The sequence below is a fragment of the Manis pentadactyla genome, chromosome 8 (genome assembly GCF_030020395.1).
Source record: "Manis pentadactyla isolate mManPen7 chromosome 8, mManPen7.hap1, whole genome shotgun sequence".
NCBI lineage: Eukaryota > Metazoa > Chordata > Mammalia > Pholidota > Manidae > Manis > Manis pentadactyla.
Genome location: NC_080026.1, coordinates 93,025,259 through 93,044,722, shown reverse-complemented (window position 1 = coordinate 93,044,722; position 19,464 = coordinate 93,025,259). Strand labels below are relative to the sequence as shown.

Sequence of the window (19,464 nt, the reverse complement as noted above, 5' to 3'; positions counted from 1 at the left end):
TCTTGAGCAAGGGTACTCAGGAAATGCAGTACTCATGAAGCACTTAGTATATACTCCCCTAATCAGAGTAACATCTTCCTTTGGGTCAGACACTGCCGCTGGCTGTTTTTTCAACACACATTAACACCTACTGTGTACACACCACCTGGAGGACCCAAATGCCCCAGGAGGGCCGGTCTGGTGGGGGAGGCAGATGCACACTCACATACTTGGGCCCTCACCCACATATCCTGTGGGAGGGAAGCAGCCAGGGGCTGTGGTGGGAGCAGTTTTCTTGGCCTGAAGAGGGGCTGCTCCTACCTCAGAGCCCAGGAGACTAGTGCTGGTAGGAGTGGTGGGTGAGTGTTTTCCTGCAGTATCCCCTGACCTGGACAGTCCTGAGGGTCAGCCGGGCGCAGGTCAGTTCTGTAGGTGTGGAGGAGGAATAGGCCTCAGAGGGCAGCCCTCAGCCTGCCCTGACCTGTCTGCTGTCCATGAGGGCTGGAAGCCTCAGATCTGCCATCCTCAGCTTCCTGCTTCTCAGCTGGGGAAGCAGGCTGGGAGGGTGCCAGTTGGGGAGGGGGACAGCGGGACCCATTGCATAGGCCCCTGATGCTCTCCTAACTCTGCTTCCTACCCAGCATGATTTGAGAGGGTGACTAGGAACCTTCTTCCTGAAAGTCTGTCTCTAGACACGGTCTCTCTGGATGGGGGTCCTGTAGAGCTAATGGCTGACCTTCATCTTTTCTTCTATACCCCTCAGCAGAGCACTTTTTTCCCTTGAGGGCCCAGTGCTATTTGAAGTGCAGGCTTTGTAGCCCTAGGTCTCTAGGTGCTGCTCAGTCTTGGCACTGTTGATTTCGGGGGTCGGATAATCCTTTGCTGGAGGGCTATCTGCACAGTAGATGTTTATTGGCATCCCCGGCCTCTGCCCACTACGTGCTAGTGGTACTGGCTGCTGCTCTTCTCCCAGTTGTGATGACCAAATCTGCCTTCCGGCACTACATACAAAGTGTCTCCTGGGGCCAGAGTTGCCCCCACTGAGACCCAGCGCTCTGGGAGGTGTGCCTGGAGTTGTTGAGCCCACTGTGGTACGGTCAGCTCTGCCAGGGCAGGACGGGCGCTGAGTGGAGTTTGGTTGGTGAGCTGAGAAGAGGATGGGAGTTTGTTTTATGGGAAGGGCTATCCAGGAATCAGGAAGCTGAGGTTCTGGACTTCACCCTAACCACACCTGTGGGGCTGGCTTGCTGTCTATAAAATATGGGGCTCCAGTCTTGACCTTTTAAATTTTTCTCTGTGTTAAGCCCTCATTGACTTCCCCTTGCATAGAGAGTAAAAGTCAAGCTTGTACCACAAAGCTGGGGATGACTGACATCTGCCAACTTTTTCCACTGCACTTTGAGCCAGTTGTTTGGGGCTTCCCTCATTGCATCCAGCCAGACTGGCCACCTTTCAGTTCCTTGAACTACTAAGCCCTTTTCCTACCTCAGGGCCTTTGCACATGCTGCTCCTGCTATCTGGATGCTCTTCCTTGTTCTTCATATGGCTGGGCCCTTCTCCTGTGTTAAGGTTAAGCCTAAATGTTTCTTCTTTAGGGAGGCCTCCCTGGCCTTCTTTTCTAAGCAGCTTTCAGCCAATTGTTTTCTTAAAAAAAAAAAAGCTGTGAAAATTTATGCACACATAGGAAAGTCTATAAAACCATTCACACTTAGTTCTGCACGTATTTATAAAACAAGTATTCATGTAGCTGTCATCCAGGTCTAGACAGGAACATCACTAGGACCTCCAGAACTCTCTGCCGCCCCCAGAGGTTGCCACTGTCTTAACTGTTGAGGTGAACCTTTCCTTGCTTTGCTTTAGTTTGGTCTTGCTCTCCTGTAGTTTTCCTGGCCCTTGGGTTCTGGAGTGAGCAGGGTGTGGGGGATCAGGAGTCTTGCGCAGGCAGGATGTGCCAGTGCAGAGAAAGGGGGAGGTGGTTTGTGAGGGTGTTATTCAGATGCAAATAACCTTTGGAAAGAAAAATCCACACCGCAGCCTGTGGCGCAGAAGCACAGGGCCTGACACTGGTGTGCTCTTCTTATTCCAAGGTGAGCGACTGGTGTCGGTGCTCCCAGGGCCCTTCTGAACTGGCTCAGAGAAGTGGACGTGGAGGACAGGTGCAGGTGGGTGGGGCTGAACCGTGGATAAAGTGAAGGTTCCTGTGGCCAGGATTCTCACCTGGCCCTGGTTGGCTAGCTCACTACACACGTTTGGGCAATACATTGCTATTGCCTCTATATAAAGAGCTCTGCCTAGTGCTCTGCGTGACACAGTGGCAGGGCTGCAGGGCTGCATGGCTGCACAGCTGCAGGAGAACAGAGACTGGAGTGGTGGCAGTGCCAAGGACAGAGACTGAGATGGCTGTGGGGGCAGAGAGGCCCAGAGGCAGAGACTGCCTTGCTGCATGCAGACTCACTCTGAGTGGACGGGATTCTAGTGATTGAATTGACCTGCCACCGTGGAAATAAAGTTGGGTATAACCCTTTTACCCCAGGAACGTTCCATTGTCATTTTTCGGGTTCATTGAATCCATAGTGAACTTGTCCGGGGCTGAAACCCATTGGCAAGACATGACCCACTGTTGCGCAGGCGAGGAGAGGGCCTTGCAGGGGAAGGGTTTCTGGCAAACGTTTGCTACCATGCTGTGTTCTGGCATTTCCTCTTTGTGCCACATCGGCATGGGCTCAGTGGGGGCCTGTCTGGACCCCATGGTGTCAGGTACAGAAGGTGCTGTGGAGAGGAAGAGAGCAGCTCAGTGTTGGGAGGTAGCTCTTGGGGTGGAAAGAGAAAAAATTTATTCTAAGGCTCCAACCCAGGCATTTGCACTCAGAGAAACACTTCAAAAACTGTGTATTTCAATCAAAATAACAATAGGTGTTACATGAGCCTGGTGCACAGAGCATGAGGTCCAAAAGGTAATCAGTGAGAAGCCAGGCTTCCTCGCACCCCCTGCTCTGGTCCCCAGGCCCCTTCCTCCCTGGCACAGGGTCCTTGGAACTAGAGGGTAGTTAGGAGTCACAGTCAGGGTCAGGCTGGCTACCGTGAGGGTCACGGGATGAGGATGGCTAGCTGGTGTCCTGAGGCTTTGTTAGGACTGCTTCTGACAGGGTAGAAGAGGACCCCAAAGCCTGCTGGTTGTGGCCCAGGTCTCTCTGTTGGGGTGCCCTGACTCCCCCTCTAGAGCTTTGGAAGCTCCAATGGGCACGAGTCCCACCTGCCCCCATTCCAGCCCTGCTGTAAACCTCAGACTTCCGGAGGGGGAGATGGGAGTGGGGGCCGGGGGTGGTGACCACAAGCACAGCTGGCCTGTCCTTTGTGTTCCATTTGCTGCCTGGCCCAGTGTCTGTGCTTGAAAGCACCTGTTGGATGGATGGATCAGCTCCTTCGTCCGGTGGGTACTGATCGTTGTCTTGTCTTCTCTCCGAGTCCTCCCCTTTCTCATTCCTTTCTCCTGCTGTGAGTACCAGTCCGACCTCAGGGGACTCTGCTCTGTATTTTGCCCATGAGTGGCTTCAGGGCTGAGAGTGATCTGCCCGAGGTGACTTGATAAGTTAAGGGCAGCAGCAGATCAGAATCCAGGTCTCCAGACGTGCTCTGCAGGGCCACATCTTCAAGAGGACATCAGGCTCCATCCCTTCTTTACTTACTGTGTGACCTTGAACAAATTCTTAACCTTTCTGAGCCTTAGTTTCCTTATCTGCAAAAGGGGGCTGATGATAATGTCTTCCCTCAGAGGTGGTTGTCACGATCGATCCAGTGAGATGATGCTCAGTCAGTGTTGGCTACTGTCATCCATGCAGAAGGCCTGAGAAGACCTCTCCAAGGTCTGGCTCAATGTGTGGCCTCAGAGCTGTCAGTGGCCACACTCTCAGCATCCTCGTGGCTGTCGTTTCTAGTCCCTTTTTGTTCCTCCATGTTAGTGATGAGTCATCAACTAATTACACTAATCTTATTATCTCATATGGGTGACTGGGTGTCATTTGGTTGTATTCAGTGTGGGATTTACTTCTGATTTTAATTAAATGAGGTTTTTTTTGAAGGTGGCCAGGTGGCTTGTGAGGAAGCAACAGGGATTGTTTGGGGAACAGCAGAGCTGAAGCACATCATTATAATGAATTTTCATGTAAACACAATGTCTTTGCATACAAATAGCAGCATCTCCTCTTTACTGAGCACTCACCGTCTGCTATGCTCAGTGCTAAGCTCCTTGCGGACATTTCATTTCATGCTCAAAACAACTGTGTTAGGTGGATCATCTTGTCCTCATTTTTTTAAAATTGAGGAATAATTCCCATCCACAAAATTCACTATTTTAAAGTGTAATATTCCAGTTTTTAGTGTATTCACAAAGTTGTGTAACCATCATCATGATCAATTTTAGACCCCAAAAAGAAACCCGATACCATTAAGCAGTCACTCCGTGTTCTTCCCATCTCCCCAACGCCCTAGCAACAACTAATCTACTTTCTATCTCCATGGATTTGCTTATTCTAGATATTTTATATAAATGGGCTCATATGGTATGTGACCGTTTGTGACTCAGTATGCTGATTTTGAGGTTCATCCATGTTGTCTCAGTATTACATTTCTTTTCTCAGCCAAATGATGTTCCATTGTGTGGCAGTACCTTATTATTTGTTTATCCATTCCTCCATTGGTGGACATTTGAGCTATTTCTTTTTTTTGTGGCTATTGTGAATAATGCTGCTATGAACATACAGGTTTTCGCATGAATTCTTGTTCTCATTTTACTGAAGGGAAAACTGAGGCTGGGGTTTAGTAACTTGCCCAAGGTCCCATAGCCAGAAAGTCCCAGCTTACAGCCTCTGTTTGGATCCCGAGGAAGAGAGAGCTGCCCTCAGTCGCCGCTGCAGCCTCTTCCTGTTTAGTTCTCTGGCTCTGGCGTGGTTAGAGCACGCCCTCACTGCTGGATGTGATGGCCCCTGACCCGGGAGCCATAAACTCAGCTGTTAGCTCTTGAGGCAGACCCTTGGCAGTTACACCATTTACCAGAGAGGTTGGGGCTTCTACAATAGGTTGGTGAGAAAGCACCTCTGAGAGTCCAGATTCCCACATGGGCAGCACTTGTCTGCACCTCTGAGCTTGGCCCTGAGGGGATTTTAGTACCCTTTCCCTTGTCCCCATCAAGGTGGATCTGCGCTTAACCAGGCTTCTTAGCACTTGAGGGAAGACATTCCCCCTTGGGGTAGCTGGATGTTACTGTCTTTAAACTGAGGTATTTGTAAGAAGTAATAGATGCTTGTTATAAAAATGTCACATAGTACAGATGTCTATAGAGTGGGAATTAAACTCCTCCAAAACCATGACCATGTTCAAGTTAAATGGTCTCCACATTTCCAGAAGGCCTCCTTGCCCATTCCCCCCTTAATGTGAAGCGCCTTTCTGTCCTTGTCTAACTACCGTCCAGGTTCAGTGTGCTGTTGTGGTGGAACTCTCTGGTTCTGCAGTCCTCAGCAAGCTCCTCCTCCTCTGACTTTTCTACAGGTGGCGGGATGTGGGGAAAGGCTGGGAGAGGCTGCCCTAGAGTTGGGGAGTTAAACACCAGCAAATTCCCCCAAAAGACCTGAAAGCAGATTGTTCCTGGGGAAAGGTATTTGTCAAGAGGGAGTAGGGCCAGGATTCCTTTTTGTCTTAAGCCTTCTGGAGGTAGTTAGTTCAGTAAATGCCATGCATGACTAACTGTTAAAACCTAGCCTCACTGTGCACCGCAGTGCGTTGCTGTCAGTCCTTGATGACTAGTTGTTTTGCCTTCTGTCTGTATCCCACACCTCCAGCTTTGGGGTGGCACTTCAGAGACTGGCAGCATGAGTCACCGAAGCCCAGTTGTTTACAGTTTGCTTCTTCAGCCAGGGTGCCAACTCTCAGCCCCTAGCTCTTGAATACACCTGGAAGTGCTGGGAATGTGATCTTCTGGAAGGGGTGCAGGCTCTTCCCAGCAGGCCCAGGTCTAAGTTTTCATTTTCATGTTCCAGAAAAACCTGCTTTCTCTATATCTGCCTCTGAATGAGAGTCCCATCCCACCCAGGTCCTCTGATCTGATGCCTTCATACAATCCCATGTGTTATTCTGTTAAACTGAGCTCTCTTAGAGGAGCCAGATAGCGTGGGTTTAAATCTTTTCTATTTACCCACTCTGCCACAGTTTCCACAGTGATAAAATGGGATTGAACATAATAGTACCTACCTCATGGGGTTGTTAAATTAAATAAGGTGTGTCAGGTGCTCAGAAAAGTCTCAGGCACATAGGAAGTACCATAGAAGGGTAAGCTATCATTATATTGCTTTTCTTTAGGACTGTCTTCTGACCATGGTAGGCAGAGTGAGTGCAGTGTAGTGTAGACTAATACAGTGTTGTGGAAAGACCCTGGGCTTTGCAGTTGGACCTACTCTGGGCTCGAATCCCAGCTTTATACATGGGCAGCCAACTTCACCAAGCCTCAGCTCTCCCCATTAGAGTGCATGTTCTAAGGCACAGATGTTCAGAAATGTTTGCCTGCAACTTGTAGCCTCTCCTTTTTGACAGGAGTACTGGCCAAAGAGCCTTTGCTTAGAATCAGGGAGTCACAGAATGTCCGGCTGGTTGAGACATCTACCAACTACCGTTCTTGGCACATAGAAAATACTCAGTGATGTTACCCCCTCCCCCCCACAAATCCCATAGCCTCAACCCTCATTTTATAGTAGAGGAGATAAGGCCATAGAGAAGTTGTCTCCCTGAGACCCCATGGCTGAGAGCAGAGGGCCTGGGATGAGAATGTGGGTCTCCTTAGCCCAGCCCAGGGCTGCTTCCATGCTGAGGGTCACCTGTGCTTCTTCCAGAGCTGGAAACACAAGCAAGGCGAGAGAGAAGAAAGCAGCTCTGTCCTGAAGGAGCTGGTCTGAGGGGAAGCAGGAGGCATACAGGACAAAATAACTTGCCATGAGTAAATGTAAAGCTTCTACATGGGCACAGGCCAGCCGGTGCTCAGTAAGTGTGAGTTACTGTCATCATCACCGTTGCCATCGTCTGGAAGGCCCAGGTAACCACTGTCTCAAACTCGAGAGGCATCTGAGTTGGAAGACTTATTCAAACACGATGGCTGGGTAACCCCCCCATGCCACCCCTAGAGCTTCTGATTCTGGGGTCTCAGGTGGGGCCTGAAAATGTGCATTTCTAACAAGTTCTGGGGTGGTGCTGATGCTGTGGGTCCACGGAGCCCACTTGGAGACCTACTGCATTGGACTAGCCCTTGCTGTTGAGAGGAGTCCTCAGATTTGCCTGGGAGAAATGCAGAATCTCAGGTGCTGCCCCAGAACTGTGGCATCAAAAGCTTCACAGTAGCAGGATTCCCTAGCTAATCTGTTTGCACATCATAGCTTGAGAGGTGAGGGTGTAATGCAGAGTTCTCTACCCTCACCGCATGTTACAATCACCGGGGGAGCTCTGGAACCCCCAGATTCCCAAGCCCAAGATCACACCAATCAAGTCAGAGTCTCTGAAAGTGGGACTCGGGCATCTAGGGTCTGTAAAGCTACCCTGGGGATTCCAGTGTGTGGCCAAGTCTGAGAACCACCTGCTGGAGTCCATAGTGGCAGCTGGGAGGGGTCTTGGGAAACAATCAGTTCCAATCCTGGCATTTGACCAAGATGCCAGCCAAGGGCTTAAGAGCTGACGGGTCCTGCTGAAGGTGCCGCAGACAATAAGTAGACACATCCAGGCTCCTGATACTGGATAATTCTTTTACCAGCTCTTTCAACTTTTAAGCCCCCTTCATTATAGCTCCATGGTAACTACAGCTTATCAGTTCCACAGGAATCCATCGTAAATCTTCTTAAGACTGTGCTCATTGGGAAGTCACAATCTCCTGTTTTGTTTCCGAGAAGCTGACCGTTCTGAATGAGAGCTGCATATTGCAGGGAGGCTGTGTAGCACAGCAGGCACGTCCTAGAGGCTCTGCCACTTACTAACCAAGGCCCATGGCTCTGTGCCTCAGATCCTTTCTCTAAAACTGTGGATGGTAGTAACAGTACCTATCTCATGATGCTGTTGTGAGCATGGAGTTAATACAGCAATGCTCAGACCAATGACTTGCACATAGGCAGCACTTTATAAATGTTTATTATTTCATTGACCTGGTGACCTTGGATAAATCATGTGACCTAGAGCAGTCCAATCCTTTAACTTTTCTGTGACTCAGTTTCCCCTTCTGTTAAATGGTGGTAAGTGCAGAACTGACCCTAACAGGGTGGTTGTGAGGAATAGAAGAGAGTGTGGGTCTGAAGCCCTGAGCACAATTTCCAGCACACAGCTGGCATCAGCGAATGGTAGCTGCTGTCATATGCTACGCAAGCTTATAGGTGGGGCAGGGCCTGAGTCAAGCTGTTCCCAACTTTCTGGAGGCAGCATTTAAACTGGATTAAAGGTTCTGGGACGGTTTTGCCTGGAGAAAGGCGTATAACATCCTTCATCCTCATGTACGTAAAAGACTGTCATGCAGGAGCAGATGTACTGTGTGTGATCCAAGAGGGCAGAGGACCAGTGTGCAGTGGCAGGCTAGCAGTTACCACGTGACTGAGGAAAGAGCTCTGACAGTTAAAGCCATTCTGAGGAACAGAGGGTGAACTCCCCGTCATCGGAGGTGTTCAAGGAGAACTCTGTGCCCTCTGGTGGAGACATTGATGGAATTTCAGGTCTAAGATTGGAGACTGCGTTACTCAGTTACCCCAGTTTGCTTATTGCTAAAAATTACTTGGAAATACTTGTTAAAAACACAAATTCCCTGGTGTCATAGCCCAGACCCACTGAAAAAGAATCTCAGGGTAGGGACATAGTACCAGCTTCTCCAAATGATTCTTACTGGGAAGTTCAGAAAACATGGGCTAAATGACCTCCGGTTTCCTCCTAACCCTGAGATTCTGTGAATAAAGACATTATGTGGAAAACAGACATTCTGAGTGGGATCAAGTCACACTGGTCCTAGGTTTCCTCCCTGCGGCCTTGGGAGCCTTGCTTCTTGGCCAGGCCACAGGGCCAATGTGCCTGCCACTTGAGTCCCTGATACTTTCTCTTTAAGCCCTGTGAGTTGTTTATCAGGGGCTCCTCAATCCTCTCCACTTCTCTGTTAGCAGGTCCACCTCAGCAGGGATGGAGCAGGAGCCAGAGTTCTTTGTTTCTAAGAAACAATACAGGCCTGACCCAGCCCTCCTGACTTCCTGCAGAACATTCTCTGTCCTTCTTGAGTTTTGCTTGCTTTGCCCTGGTTCTGCCCACCAGTCACATTGCACTAGGCATTCATTAGAATTAATGAGGTAGATCCTTAATGAAGGATTTGTGCATTGTGGATAAAAAGCTTCTTTATTAACACCAGTTACTGTCTTAATTAGAGGTTTGGGGTGACGCAGTTTGGCCTTCTTGCAATAATAATTATATGCATACCTCAGAGATGTTGCAGGTTTGTTTACAAACTACACAGTAAAGTGAATATCACAATAAAGTGACTCAAGTGGATTCTTTGGTTTTCCAGTGCATAGAACAATTTTGTTTACACTATCCTATAGTCTATTAAGTGGGTAGTAGCATTATATCTAAAAAAAAGTGCACACCTTAATTAAGAAATACTTTATTGCTAAAACTGCTACTCACCTGAGCTTTCAGGGAGTTGTAATTGCTGATCGCAGATCACCATAACCAGTATGATAATAACAAAGCTTGAAATATTGCAAGCATTACCAAAATGTGGCACAGACACATAAAGTGAGCAAATGCTGTTGGAAAAATGGTGCCAGTAGGCTTATTCAATGCCGGGCTGCCACAAACCTTCAATGTGTAAAATAACATGCAGGATCTGTGAAGTGCAGTAAAACTTGGTATGCCTGTGTAATTATGGGGATAATTGTGCCTTGTGTTTATTACAGCCTCATCCCCCGAAGCTTCTCTATTCTCTGCCGCAGCTTCGTTACCAGTGGCAATGGGCACTGGGGGAAGGCATGCTTGAATCCAACTGCTGTCCAGATGTTGGTGTTGTCCCTGTCATTGAGTACCCCTGAGCCCCAGTTGGGGACTGTGGGCATGCATAAACCAGCAGGTAGCAGGAAATTATTCCAGTGTCAGAGCCTTCCTCTCTGAGGAGCAAGGACAAGGCTCTGGGAAATTGCAAAAGGCAGGGCTCAACGGTGGTGGCCCAGAGGAATGAAAGCCCTCTGGCCTTTGCTCGTGTCATGGCCCATGTTTGGGTTGCCTTCCCTCTTTCCCCTCTGATTCTAGTCAACTCTCATCCCTTAGCATCCAGCCTGAATCTAGGATGCCCAAGTGTCCTGAATTGCCTGGGACTGAGGAGGGGTCCCCAGGGTGCAGGACTTTGGGTGTAAAATTGGGAACATTGTGGGCAAAGCAGGACAAGTTGGTCACCCCACTGAAATCTTTGCATTCAGATTCTTCGTGCTCCATCATCTTACCAAAATGACCCTGGACAATTTACCTATCAACACGGGCCTCATTTTCCTCCTGTGAGGGTAAACTCATGGTTGTATGGGAATTTAATGAGTTAATATATAAAAAGTGCCAACTACCGTGCTTGGCACATAGATAATACTCAGTGATGTTACCTATGTTTGCCTTATTGAGTTGTGAGACCTTTGAGATCACCCGACCTCTGTCTGGTTCAAGAATCCTCCCTGTGGTAACCCTCCTTGATCACACCCCATGATGTGGCCCTCACTCCCTCACACAGGAACCTTTTCTTTATGACTGGTGAACTGTTCCCTGTACGTCAGCTCTGAGCACCCGTAGAGCATGGGAATCTCTTGTTGATGATCTCCCACAGCTCCTTGTGCATGACCCACCTGTCCCCATTCTGGGTCTTCTCTTCCCTGGATGGGACACCATACTGCCCTTGGTGGGTCCTGGCCCCCGCCTCATTCTGGCTGTGTTCTCTGGAAGTAATAGTGCTGTCTGTCCCTGAAAGCCCCAGTACCCAGCATTGAACTTGGCTTAGCTCAGGGGAGCTTTTTTCTACTTCACACAGTTATAGTGGGTATTGATAGTACCCAACCTCTAAATTAGACCTAGAGAAGAAGGCTTTGGGGCCTCTGTCCCCAGAATCTTGGTGTCTGAACTGGAAAGGACTACAAGCGTTTGTAGCCAAGACCCTGGTTTCCTGATGAGATGCTCTGCATAGGCTCTTCTTTCTCTGGCCCGGCCTAGAGGCAGGCACCTGGGCAAGACCTTGACTCAGGGGTCAGGTTACAAAATGGTTAGGATCTCTGGCTTCCTCATCAGCCTAACTATTGTCTAAATCTTACTCCCCTACTTTTAGCTGTATGACCTTGCACAAGTCACTTAATTGCAGTTTTCGTATATGTACAGAGGGGAGTTCTTACAACCCAGCATGTGTGAACAGTCAGTGATACTATTTCTGGTATCAGCATCCTCAACCCCCAGGGAATGAACATGAAGTGTTTTGCTGCTTGTGCACAGATGGGAAGAAGACTGGGCGAGGTTGAGATTTGTTTCAGCTTGTCTGGGTACCTTTACCTCCATGTTCTTGTCTCAGGGACCATGGAGAACTCTTCCCAAGGCCACGGACCTCTCTCAATAGGGAGTGGAGTCCGTGTTCTGTGCTGGTGGCTGGTGATGTGGCCTAGATGGGTGTGTTTGCATCCCATCCCTGTGGAGCCCTCTGCTGTCTATGGCAGCCAGACCATCCTGAATGGCAACTTCGCGGTATATCCCTCCCACACACCAGTTTCTGGTGGGCAATGCTGGAGTCAGAAGGTGGAGGGAACAAATGGAGTCCCCAAGAACAGAAGCATTCAGAGGGAGGTCATCAGGCCCAATGTGGAATGGTGCCTGGCGCACAGTAGGGCCACCATAGCTCTTTGTGAAGAGTAAATGAAAGCAGCAGGTATGGGTTCATCTCAGGCCCGTGGCACCCTCCTGATGTGGGGCCCATATGCTTCTGTGACTTGTGTCAGTTGGGAAATGAGGCTGCAGAGGCCCTGTGTTGCTTGACTCAGACACTGGAAGAGTATGAGTGTAAGGTTGGGGGGTAGTGTGGGCAGCTCGGATGAGAGGGACGAGGCTGTGGGCTGGGCCCTCAGGGAAGACAGGTCCTTTGAGGACCCTGGGAAATAACTTGAATGGTTTTATGGCTTTATATCCCTTCTGCCTTCATCATGAGCACTTTCCCCATTGTGGGGTGGAGGGTGCATTGTATGATTGATTCTTCAGTGCAGACCTGAAAATTCCATCTCGTAGCTTCTGCTCCAATCCAGTAGAGAGTCACTGTCTTTCTTTGATGAGTCTGCCTTTCTTGTTTCTCTCATGGAAGAGGAGCAGGCTGCCCTCAGTTTATCCTTAAATTTGCCATGATATTTTTTCCTGTAAAAGCTATTTTTTATAAATTTTCCTACTTTAAAATTATAGTATCACTCCATGAAAAATATTTTTATTTAAATATGTGGTGGTTCTTTACTTATTTTGTATAAAATAAACAGTGGGACTATAAATAGAAGCACATTGCTCAAATCCTTTTTAATAACTATTTAACATTCTGGTTATTTTCCTTTCTATCTTCTCTCCTAGTTATGTATACTTTTTTACCTAGTTGGAATTACAGTGTGCATATAGTTTTTTCTGTTTTAAAACAAAAAAATCTCAATGCTATACTTTGAACTATTGAACAAGAAAGACACTGAGCAGTCGTAGATTGATAATACTATTTAAGGAGATCTACAAACATATGGTGGGGAGTAAATGCCAGAACTCCACATAGAAAAATATTGAGAGACACGAACAGTGTTGTCCACAGGGAAAATAACAGTGGTTAATTAACCATGGAAGATAATCAGTCTCATTATTGATAGAATTGCAAATTAAAGCAAGGGATACCATTTCCCCTGATTGTATTAGCAGAGATTGTGTTTTAATGATCCTTCTACTCGTTGGACAGGGTACATGTAAATCGGCATAAATATTCTGGAAAGCAGTTTGGCAATACATATCAAGAGCCATATATTTGTGTACTAATTTTACTTTCTCCCGTGTGAATATCTTATATTCTTTTCCCATCTTTCTGTGGTGTCTTAATTTTTAAAATTAAATTATATTGAGGGTTTTAAATAACAAAGGTAACTCTTTATGCATTCTGTTTATAAATTCTTTTTCACAATCTGTTGGCTTGCCTTATTTTTTTAAGCACCCAGATGTTTTATATTTTTTATACAGTTAGATTTGTTAATCTGTCCCTTTGTGATTCTTTTTATGGCTCATAGCTTTAGAAAGTCATACTCACTTAAAGGGTTGTATAAATGTTAAATTCTGTTTACTTTTTAGTTTTAAAATTTGATTTCAAAAAATATTTCAAGTGTAAGAATATCTAGAGTTTATTTGATTCTGAGGTTGAGAGTCTCTCTTTTGTTTTCCCCAAATTGTTATCGGTCATTCTGACACCGGTTATTAATCCTTCTCTTCCCCAGTGTATTTGTGAGGCCTCCTTTATTTATTCATTTATTTATTTTTTATTTTGGTATCATTAATCTACAATTACATGAAGAACATTATGTTTACTAGGCTCCCCCCTTCACCAAGTCCCCCCCACATACCCCTTCACAGTCACTGTCCATCTGCGTAGTAAGATGCTGTAAAATCACTACTTGTCTTCTCTGTGTTGTACAGCCCTCCCCGTGCCCCCCACGCACTATACATGCTAGTCGTAATGCCCTCTTTCTTTTTCCCCACCCTTATCTCTCCCTTCCCACCCATCCTCCCCAGTCCCTTTCCCTTTGGTAACTGTTAGTCCATTCTTGGGTTCTGTGATTCTGCTGCTGTTTTGTTCCTTCAGTTTTCCTTTGTTCTTATACTCCACATATGAGTGAAATCATTTGGTACTTGTCTTTCTCCACCTTGTGAGGCCTCTTTAGCACTCATTAAGTTATGTAGTATTTCTGGACTACATATTTTCTATGAGCTATTTTTCCTGTTGTCCCCTATGTTAATTATTGTAGCCTTATAATAATGGTTATCACCTTTCCCTATCTTCTTCTTTTAGAGAGAAGTTTATCCTTTCTTATTCCCTCAGATGAAATTTAAAACCATTTCATGTTAAAAAAAACCTCTTTGGGGACTGGAGTAGGAATTACATTAAACAGTCTATAAATTAATTTATTTAAAATATGACCATCATTTCAACATTCTGACTTACCGTGTTATGTATCTTCACATATGAATCTCTTTTAAAACAGCTTTGTGAACTTTGCTATTTCTCTTAATATTGGTCAGATATGTTTTACATTATGATTATATATTTGTATTATTGTTGCTGTTTGTAATTGGATCCTTAAAACCCTATTTTCTTGCTGGCATATAGGAATATTATTGAATTTTGTATATTTATTTTGATTTGCCACTTTGCTGAGTTCTTTTTAATTTGCATAGTTTGCCAGATGACTATTTTGGGTTTTTGAGGTTATGCAGTCATTTCATATGCATATGATAATCATTTTGTCTGTTTCCAAGGTTTGTTTTCTCTTTCTTTGGTCAGAACTTCCAAGACCATAGGCAGGGATACTGGGGATGGAAGGCACCCTTATTTTGCTCTTTGTTTTAAAGGGAAATTGTCTGACATCTTCCTCGATGTTGTTCCTCATGTGAACGAAATCTGTCCCTTTTACCCAAAGGAGTGGTTATGATTTACAACAGCCCCAACAAAGACTCCTTTCTGCCCTTTGTACATCTGGCAAAAAGCACTATGGGACTCAGAGTTTGGAAGTGTTTACTCTTTCTAGAACTCTTAGATTGACCCGAACTTTGCACCTGCAGAGCTGGTCTGGTTCCAGCACTTGATTTCTGTCTGCTAAGAGCCTGACTGCTGGAGGTTTGTTTCTTCCGGCACCTGCTGATAGAAAGGCCAGTGCCTGACACTGGGCAGCAGAAGGGCTGAGCTCATCTTGGGTAGCCTCAGATCAGAGGAAGCAGTAAAGACACTTGTGAATAATTTGCTCTACAGAGGACCCCTGTGGGCTGCCAGTCATCTAGACTTTTGTCCTTACCCTATCTGTCCTCCTTTCCTCAGACCAGCCAGTGAGATCACCGATACCACAGCCCTGCCCTCTGAGCCTGCTGGATTTCTGCTGGCTCTGTGCTTTGGGGGTCTTCCCAGTCCAGGGGGAAAGCAGACACAAAAAAGAGTTAATACAATACATGATGAAGAAGTGTCATTGGCACTAGGTGAGACTCAAGAGACTGGAGCAACTAACTGCTTAGGGCAGCCAGAGAAGGCTTTTTTGGAGAAGATGACATTTAAGTTGGTCTTAGAGAAAAGTAAAAATTTTGTGAGGTGGATGAGGGAGAAGGGCTTCTATTATGATTATTTCTAGACTGCATCACCGTTGCTGTTGAGAATAGGTCTTTAAAAGCTATGGCATATAGGAATATTATTGAATTCTGCACATTTATTTTGGAAGAGTCTGCAAAGGCTTAGAGGCCTTGGGGAGAGCCTGGCTTCTTTTTTTTTAAATTTTTTATTAAGGTACTATTGAATTACACTCCTATGAAGGTTTCACATGAAAAAAAGTACGGTTACTACATTTACCCATATTATCAAGTCCCCACCATACCCCGATGCAGTCACTGTCTGTCAGTGCAGTAAGATGCCACAGATTCACAATTTGCTTTCTCTGTGCTACACTGTTTTCCTCATGACCCCCCACACCCGAGGGGTACTAAACATAATACCCCTCAATCCCCATCTACCTCCCTCCCGACCCGCCCTCCCCTACCCCTCCCCTTTGGTAACCACTAGTTCCTTCTTGGAGTCTGTGCATCTGCGGCTATTTTGTTCCTTCAGTTTTGCTTTGTTGTTATACTCCACAAATGAAGGAAATAATTTGGCACTTGTCTTTCTCTGTCTGTCTTATTTCACTGAGCATAATGTCCTCCAGCTCCATCCATGTTGTTGCAAATGGTAGTATTTGTTTCTTTCTTATGGCTGAATAGTATTCCATTGTGTATATGTACCACATCTTCTTTATCCATTCATCTACTGATGGACACTTAGGTTGCTTCCGTAACTTGGCTATTGTAAATAGTACTGCAATAAACATAGGGGTGCATATGTCTTTTTGAATCTGAGAAGTTGTATTCTTTGGGTAAATTCCAAGGAGTGGGATTCCCGGCTCAAATGGTATTTCTATTTTTAGTTTTTTGAGGAACCTCTGTATTGCTTTCCGCAATGGCTGAACTAGCTTACATTCCCACCAGCAGTGTAGGAGAGTTCCCCTTTCTCTGCATCCTCGCCAGCGTTTGTTGTTCTTAGTCTTTTCAATGCTCAGGGAGCCTGGCTTCTCTGGGGAAAAGACAAAGTACTGAGAGAAGGGCCAGTGCTCTCTGGGCTGGCAAGTTCTCCTGGGGTTCAGGAGTTGGTATTGATCACCAGTAATCAGGGTGATCCAGGAAGATTGGCAGAAGAGGCAGGATGGGAGCTGGACTTGAAGCATAGAGAGGATTTGGATAGAGTGGGAAGGGGAGCGTGGGGTGGGAGAGATGTAGATAAATAATATTTGAAGCCTTCCTGCTACATACCTGCCAGGCACTGTGTTAGTACAGGCACACCTTATTTTATTGGGCTTTGCAGATAGTGCATTTTTTACAAATTGAAGGTTTGTGGCAGCCCTGTGTTCATCAAGTCTATCAGTACCATTTTTCCAATAACTTCTGCTTACTTTGTGTCTCTGTGTCATATTTTGGTAATTTGTGCAATATTTCAGACTCATTCATTATTATTATACTTATCAATGGTGATCTGTGATCAGTGATTATGACTCACTGAAAGCTCAGATGATGGTTAGCATTTTTTTAGCAATAAAGTATTTTTTTAAATTAAGGCATATACAGTTGACACTTGAGCAACATTGGGGTTAGGAGCACCAACCTCCTGCAAGTAAAAGTCTGTGAATAACTTTTAACTACTAAAACTTAACTACTAATAGCCTACTGTTGACCAGATTCTTACTGATAACATAAACAGTCAATTAACACATATTTTTTGTGTTGTATGTATTATATACTGTATTCTTACAAAAAAGTAAGCTAGAGAAAAGAAAGTGTTTTTTCAAATTGTTGCAAATCTCCAAAAAATTTTCCAGTGTATTCATTGGAAAAAAATCCATGTGTAAGTGGACCTGCCCAATTCAAACCCATGTTGTTCAAGGGTCAACTATACATTGTGTTTTTAGATGTAATGCTATTGCATACTTAATTGGCTATGGCATAGTGTGAACATAACTGTTATATGCACTTGGGGAACCAAAAATTTGACTTGCTTTCTTGTGATACTCACATTATTGCAGTGGTCTGGACCCAAACCTGCAGCATCTCTGAGGTCTGCCTGTACATTGAGCACTTTTTATTATATTTATTTTTCCCTGGCAGTCCTGCTAGGTAGGTGATGAGACCCCCATTTTACAGATGAGGAAACTGAGGCTCAGGGAACTTAAGTGACTGAGATGAGCCGGAGACTAATTTCTGAGCCTCCATGCTTTCAGTGTTTCCCTGTTGCCATATGTATAACACAGCTCTACTGAGATGTAACTCACATACTGTACAATTCAGCCATTTAAATTGTACAGTTTGGTGGTTTTAGTACATTCAGAGTTGTGCACCTCTCAGCAGAATCCAATTTTCAATCGTTTGCATTACCCTTAGAAAGAACTCCCTCCACCCCTTAGTTGCCACCCCCCGGTTACCCCGTCCCAAGGGAACCAGGTTTAAGTTCTGTCTCTACACATTTGCCTGTTCTGGACTTTTCATATAAATGGCCTCATACAACATATGGTCCTTTGTGACTGGCTTCTTTCACTTAGCAGATGTTTTCAAGATCTGTCTGTGTTTTAGCATGTATTGGTTCTTCTTTTTTTTTTTTTATTACTAAACAACAAATTCCATTTTATGGATAATACAACATTTTGCTTATCATTTATCTGTTGATGGACATTTTGGTTGTTTCCACCTTTTGGCTATTATGACTAATGCTGCTGTGAACATTCATGTGTGATGTGTTTTTGTGTGGATATATGGTTTCATATCTCTCGGGTATGTACCTGGGAGTGGAACTGCTGGGTTATATGTCAACTGTAGGTTTAACCATTTGAGAAACTGCCAGACTGTTCTCCACAGTGGCTTCCCTGCTGCCTTTTGCACAGGCCTGCCTTCAGAGTGACAGGCCTGGGAAGAAGGTCAAACCATAGAGTCTGAACTGCCTCTTTTCAAAGAAGTAGACTGTTAGAAAGTACTGTTAAGACTGCAGCTTCATTGTTGAGTCTTGGTGATTCCAGAGGGACTTGTGGGTTCCGCAGGGCCTCAAGGATACTTACTGCTGTAAGTGCTGATCATCATTGTGCCAGCAGAATCTGCCTTCTGCATCCATCGCTGAGCTATTAGAGAAGGTGCTAGAAAAAAACCTAAGGTTCAGGGTACAAGATAAGAATAAGTGTGGTTAATGGTGATGAAGCCTCTTAGAAGAGGAGGGCAGACGTGACGGCTAGGAGAGAAAGGAGTCTGGGAGGAGAGACAGGGTCAGGGTGCAGGTGGTTTGGTTTGGGGCAAGTCCTTGCATAGCTGTGGCTGCTTCTCTGATGTCTCTTTGTTCTTTGCAGACCTGGCAGAGTGCAAGCTGGTTTCCTTCCCTATCGGCATCTACAAGGTCCTGCGGAATGTCACTGACCAGATCCAGCTCATCACTCTGGCCAACAATGAACTCAAGTCCCTCACCAGCAAGTTCATGACCACGTTCTGTCAGCTCCGAGGTAGGCCCAGTCAGCTAGCCCTGATCCTTCAGGCTCTGACCCTGTCTGGGGGTTGTCTCCAGGGCCAGACCCCCATCAGTTAGACTCAGCAGATCATTCCAGGGGAGGCTTTGTGGATGGACTGTCTTCCCCACAGCTTGGAAATCTCTGCACATCATTCCTGCTTCTAGCTGCCTGTGAGTCCGACTGGCTAGTTCAGTGCTGTAGGTCCTAGAATGATTCTCTTGTTGAACAGACCACTGGGCATTCAGGGTCCTGAGGCCCAGGAATAGTTTTTCCTCGGTAGACTAGAGCAAGCCCCTTCCTGCCTCCCAGTGTAGCATTCTTCTCCCATGCTGCTTCCTCAGTTCAGGAGTGACAGATGCCAGGGTCCTGGTGTTTCTTCTGCTGGGCACACAAAAACCATGTGGACAGGGTGCTTGTCAGGGAGATGGGCAGAGGCCACAGGTGGGAACTGCAGATGTTTCAGATCCTTGTGAAAGAGCTTCTTTGGATGGACAGGCAGGATGCATCAACCACTGCTGGAGTGTGCATCCCTGTCCACGGAGCAGTCCCGCTGTCCCTCTGTGAGCATCCACTGCCACTCAGTGGCCTGTATGGTGGAGCTATAGCCTAGACACTTGGTATGTGTTTGTGAAATGGTGGG

General features: G+C 46.1%; 1 protein-coding gene across 2 annotated transcripts in view; it reads left to right on the top strand.

Annotated features, from left to right (window-relative positions):
* Positions 1–19,464, top strand: part of LRRC20 (leucine rich repeat containing 20) — an 82,897-nt gene that overhangs the window by 11,688 nt on the left and 51,745 nt on the right. For both annotated transcript variants that reach the window (XM_057505938.1, XM_036928727.2), the window contains exon 3: positions 18,669–18,818. In XM_057505938.1, coding sequence (XP_057361921.1) covers positions 18,669–18,818 — 150 coding nt within the window. The remainder of the gene's footprint in view (positions 1–18,668; positions 18,819–19,464) is intronic.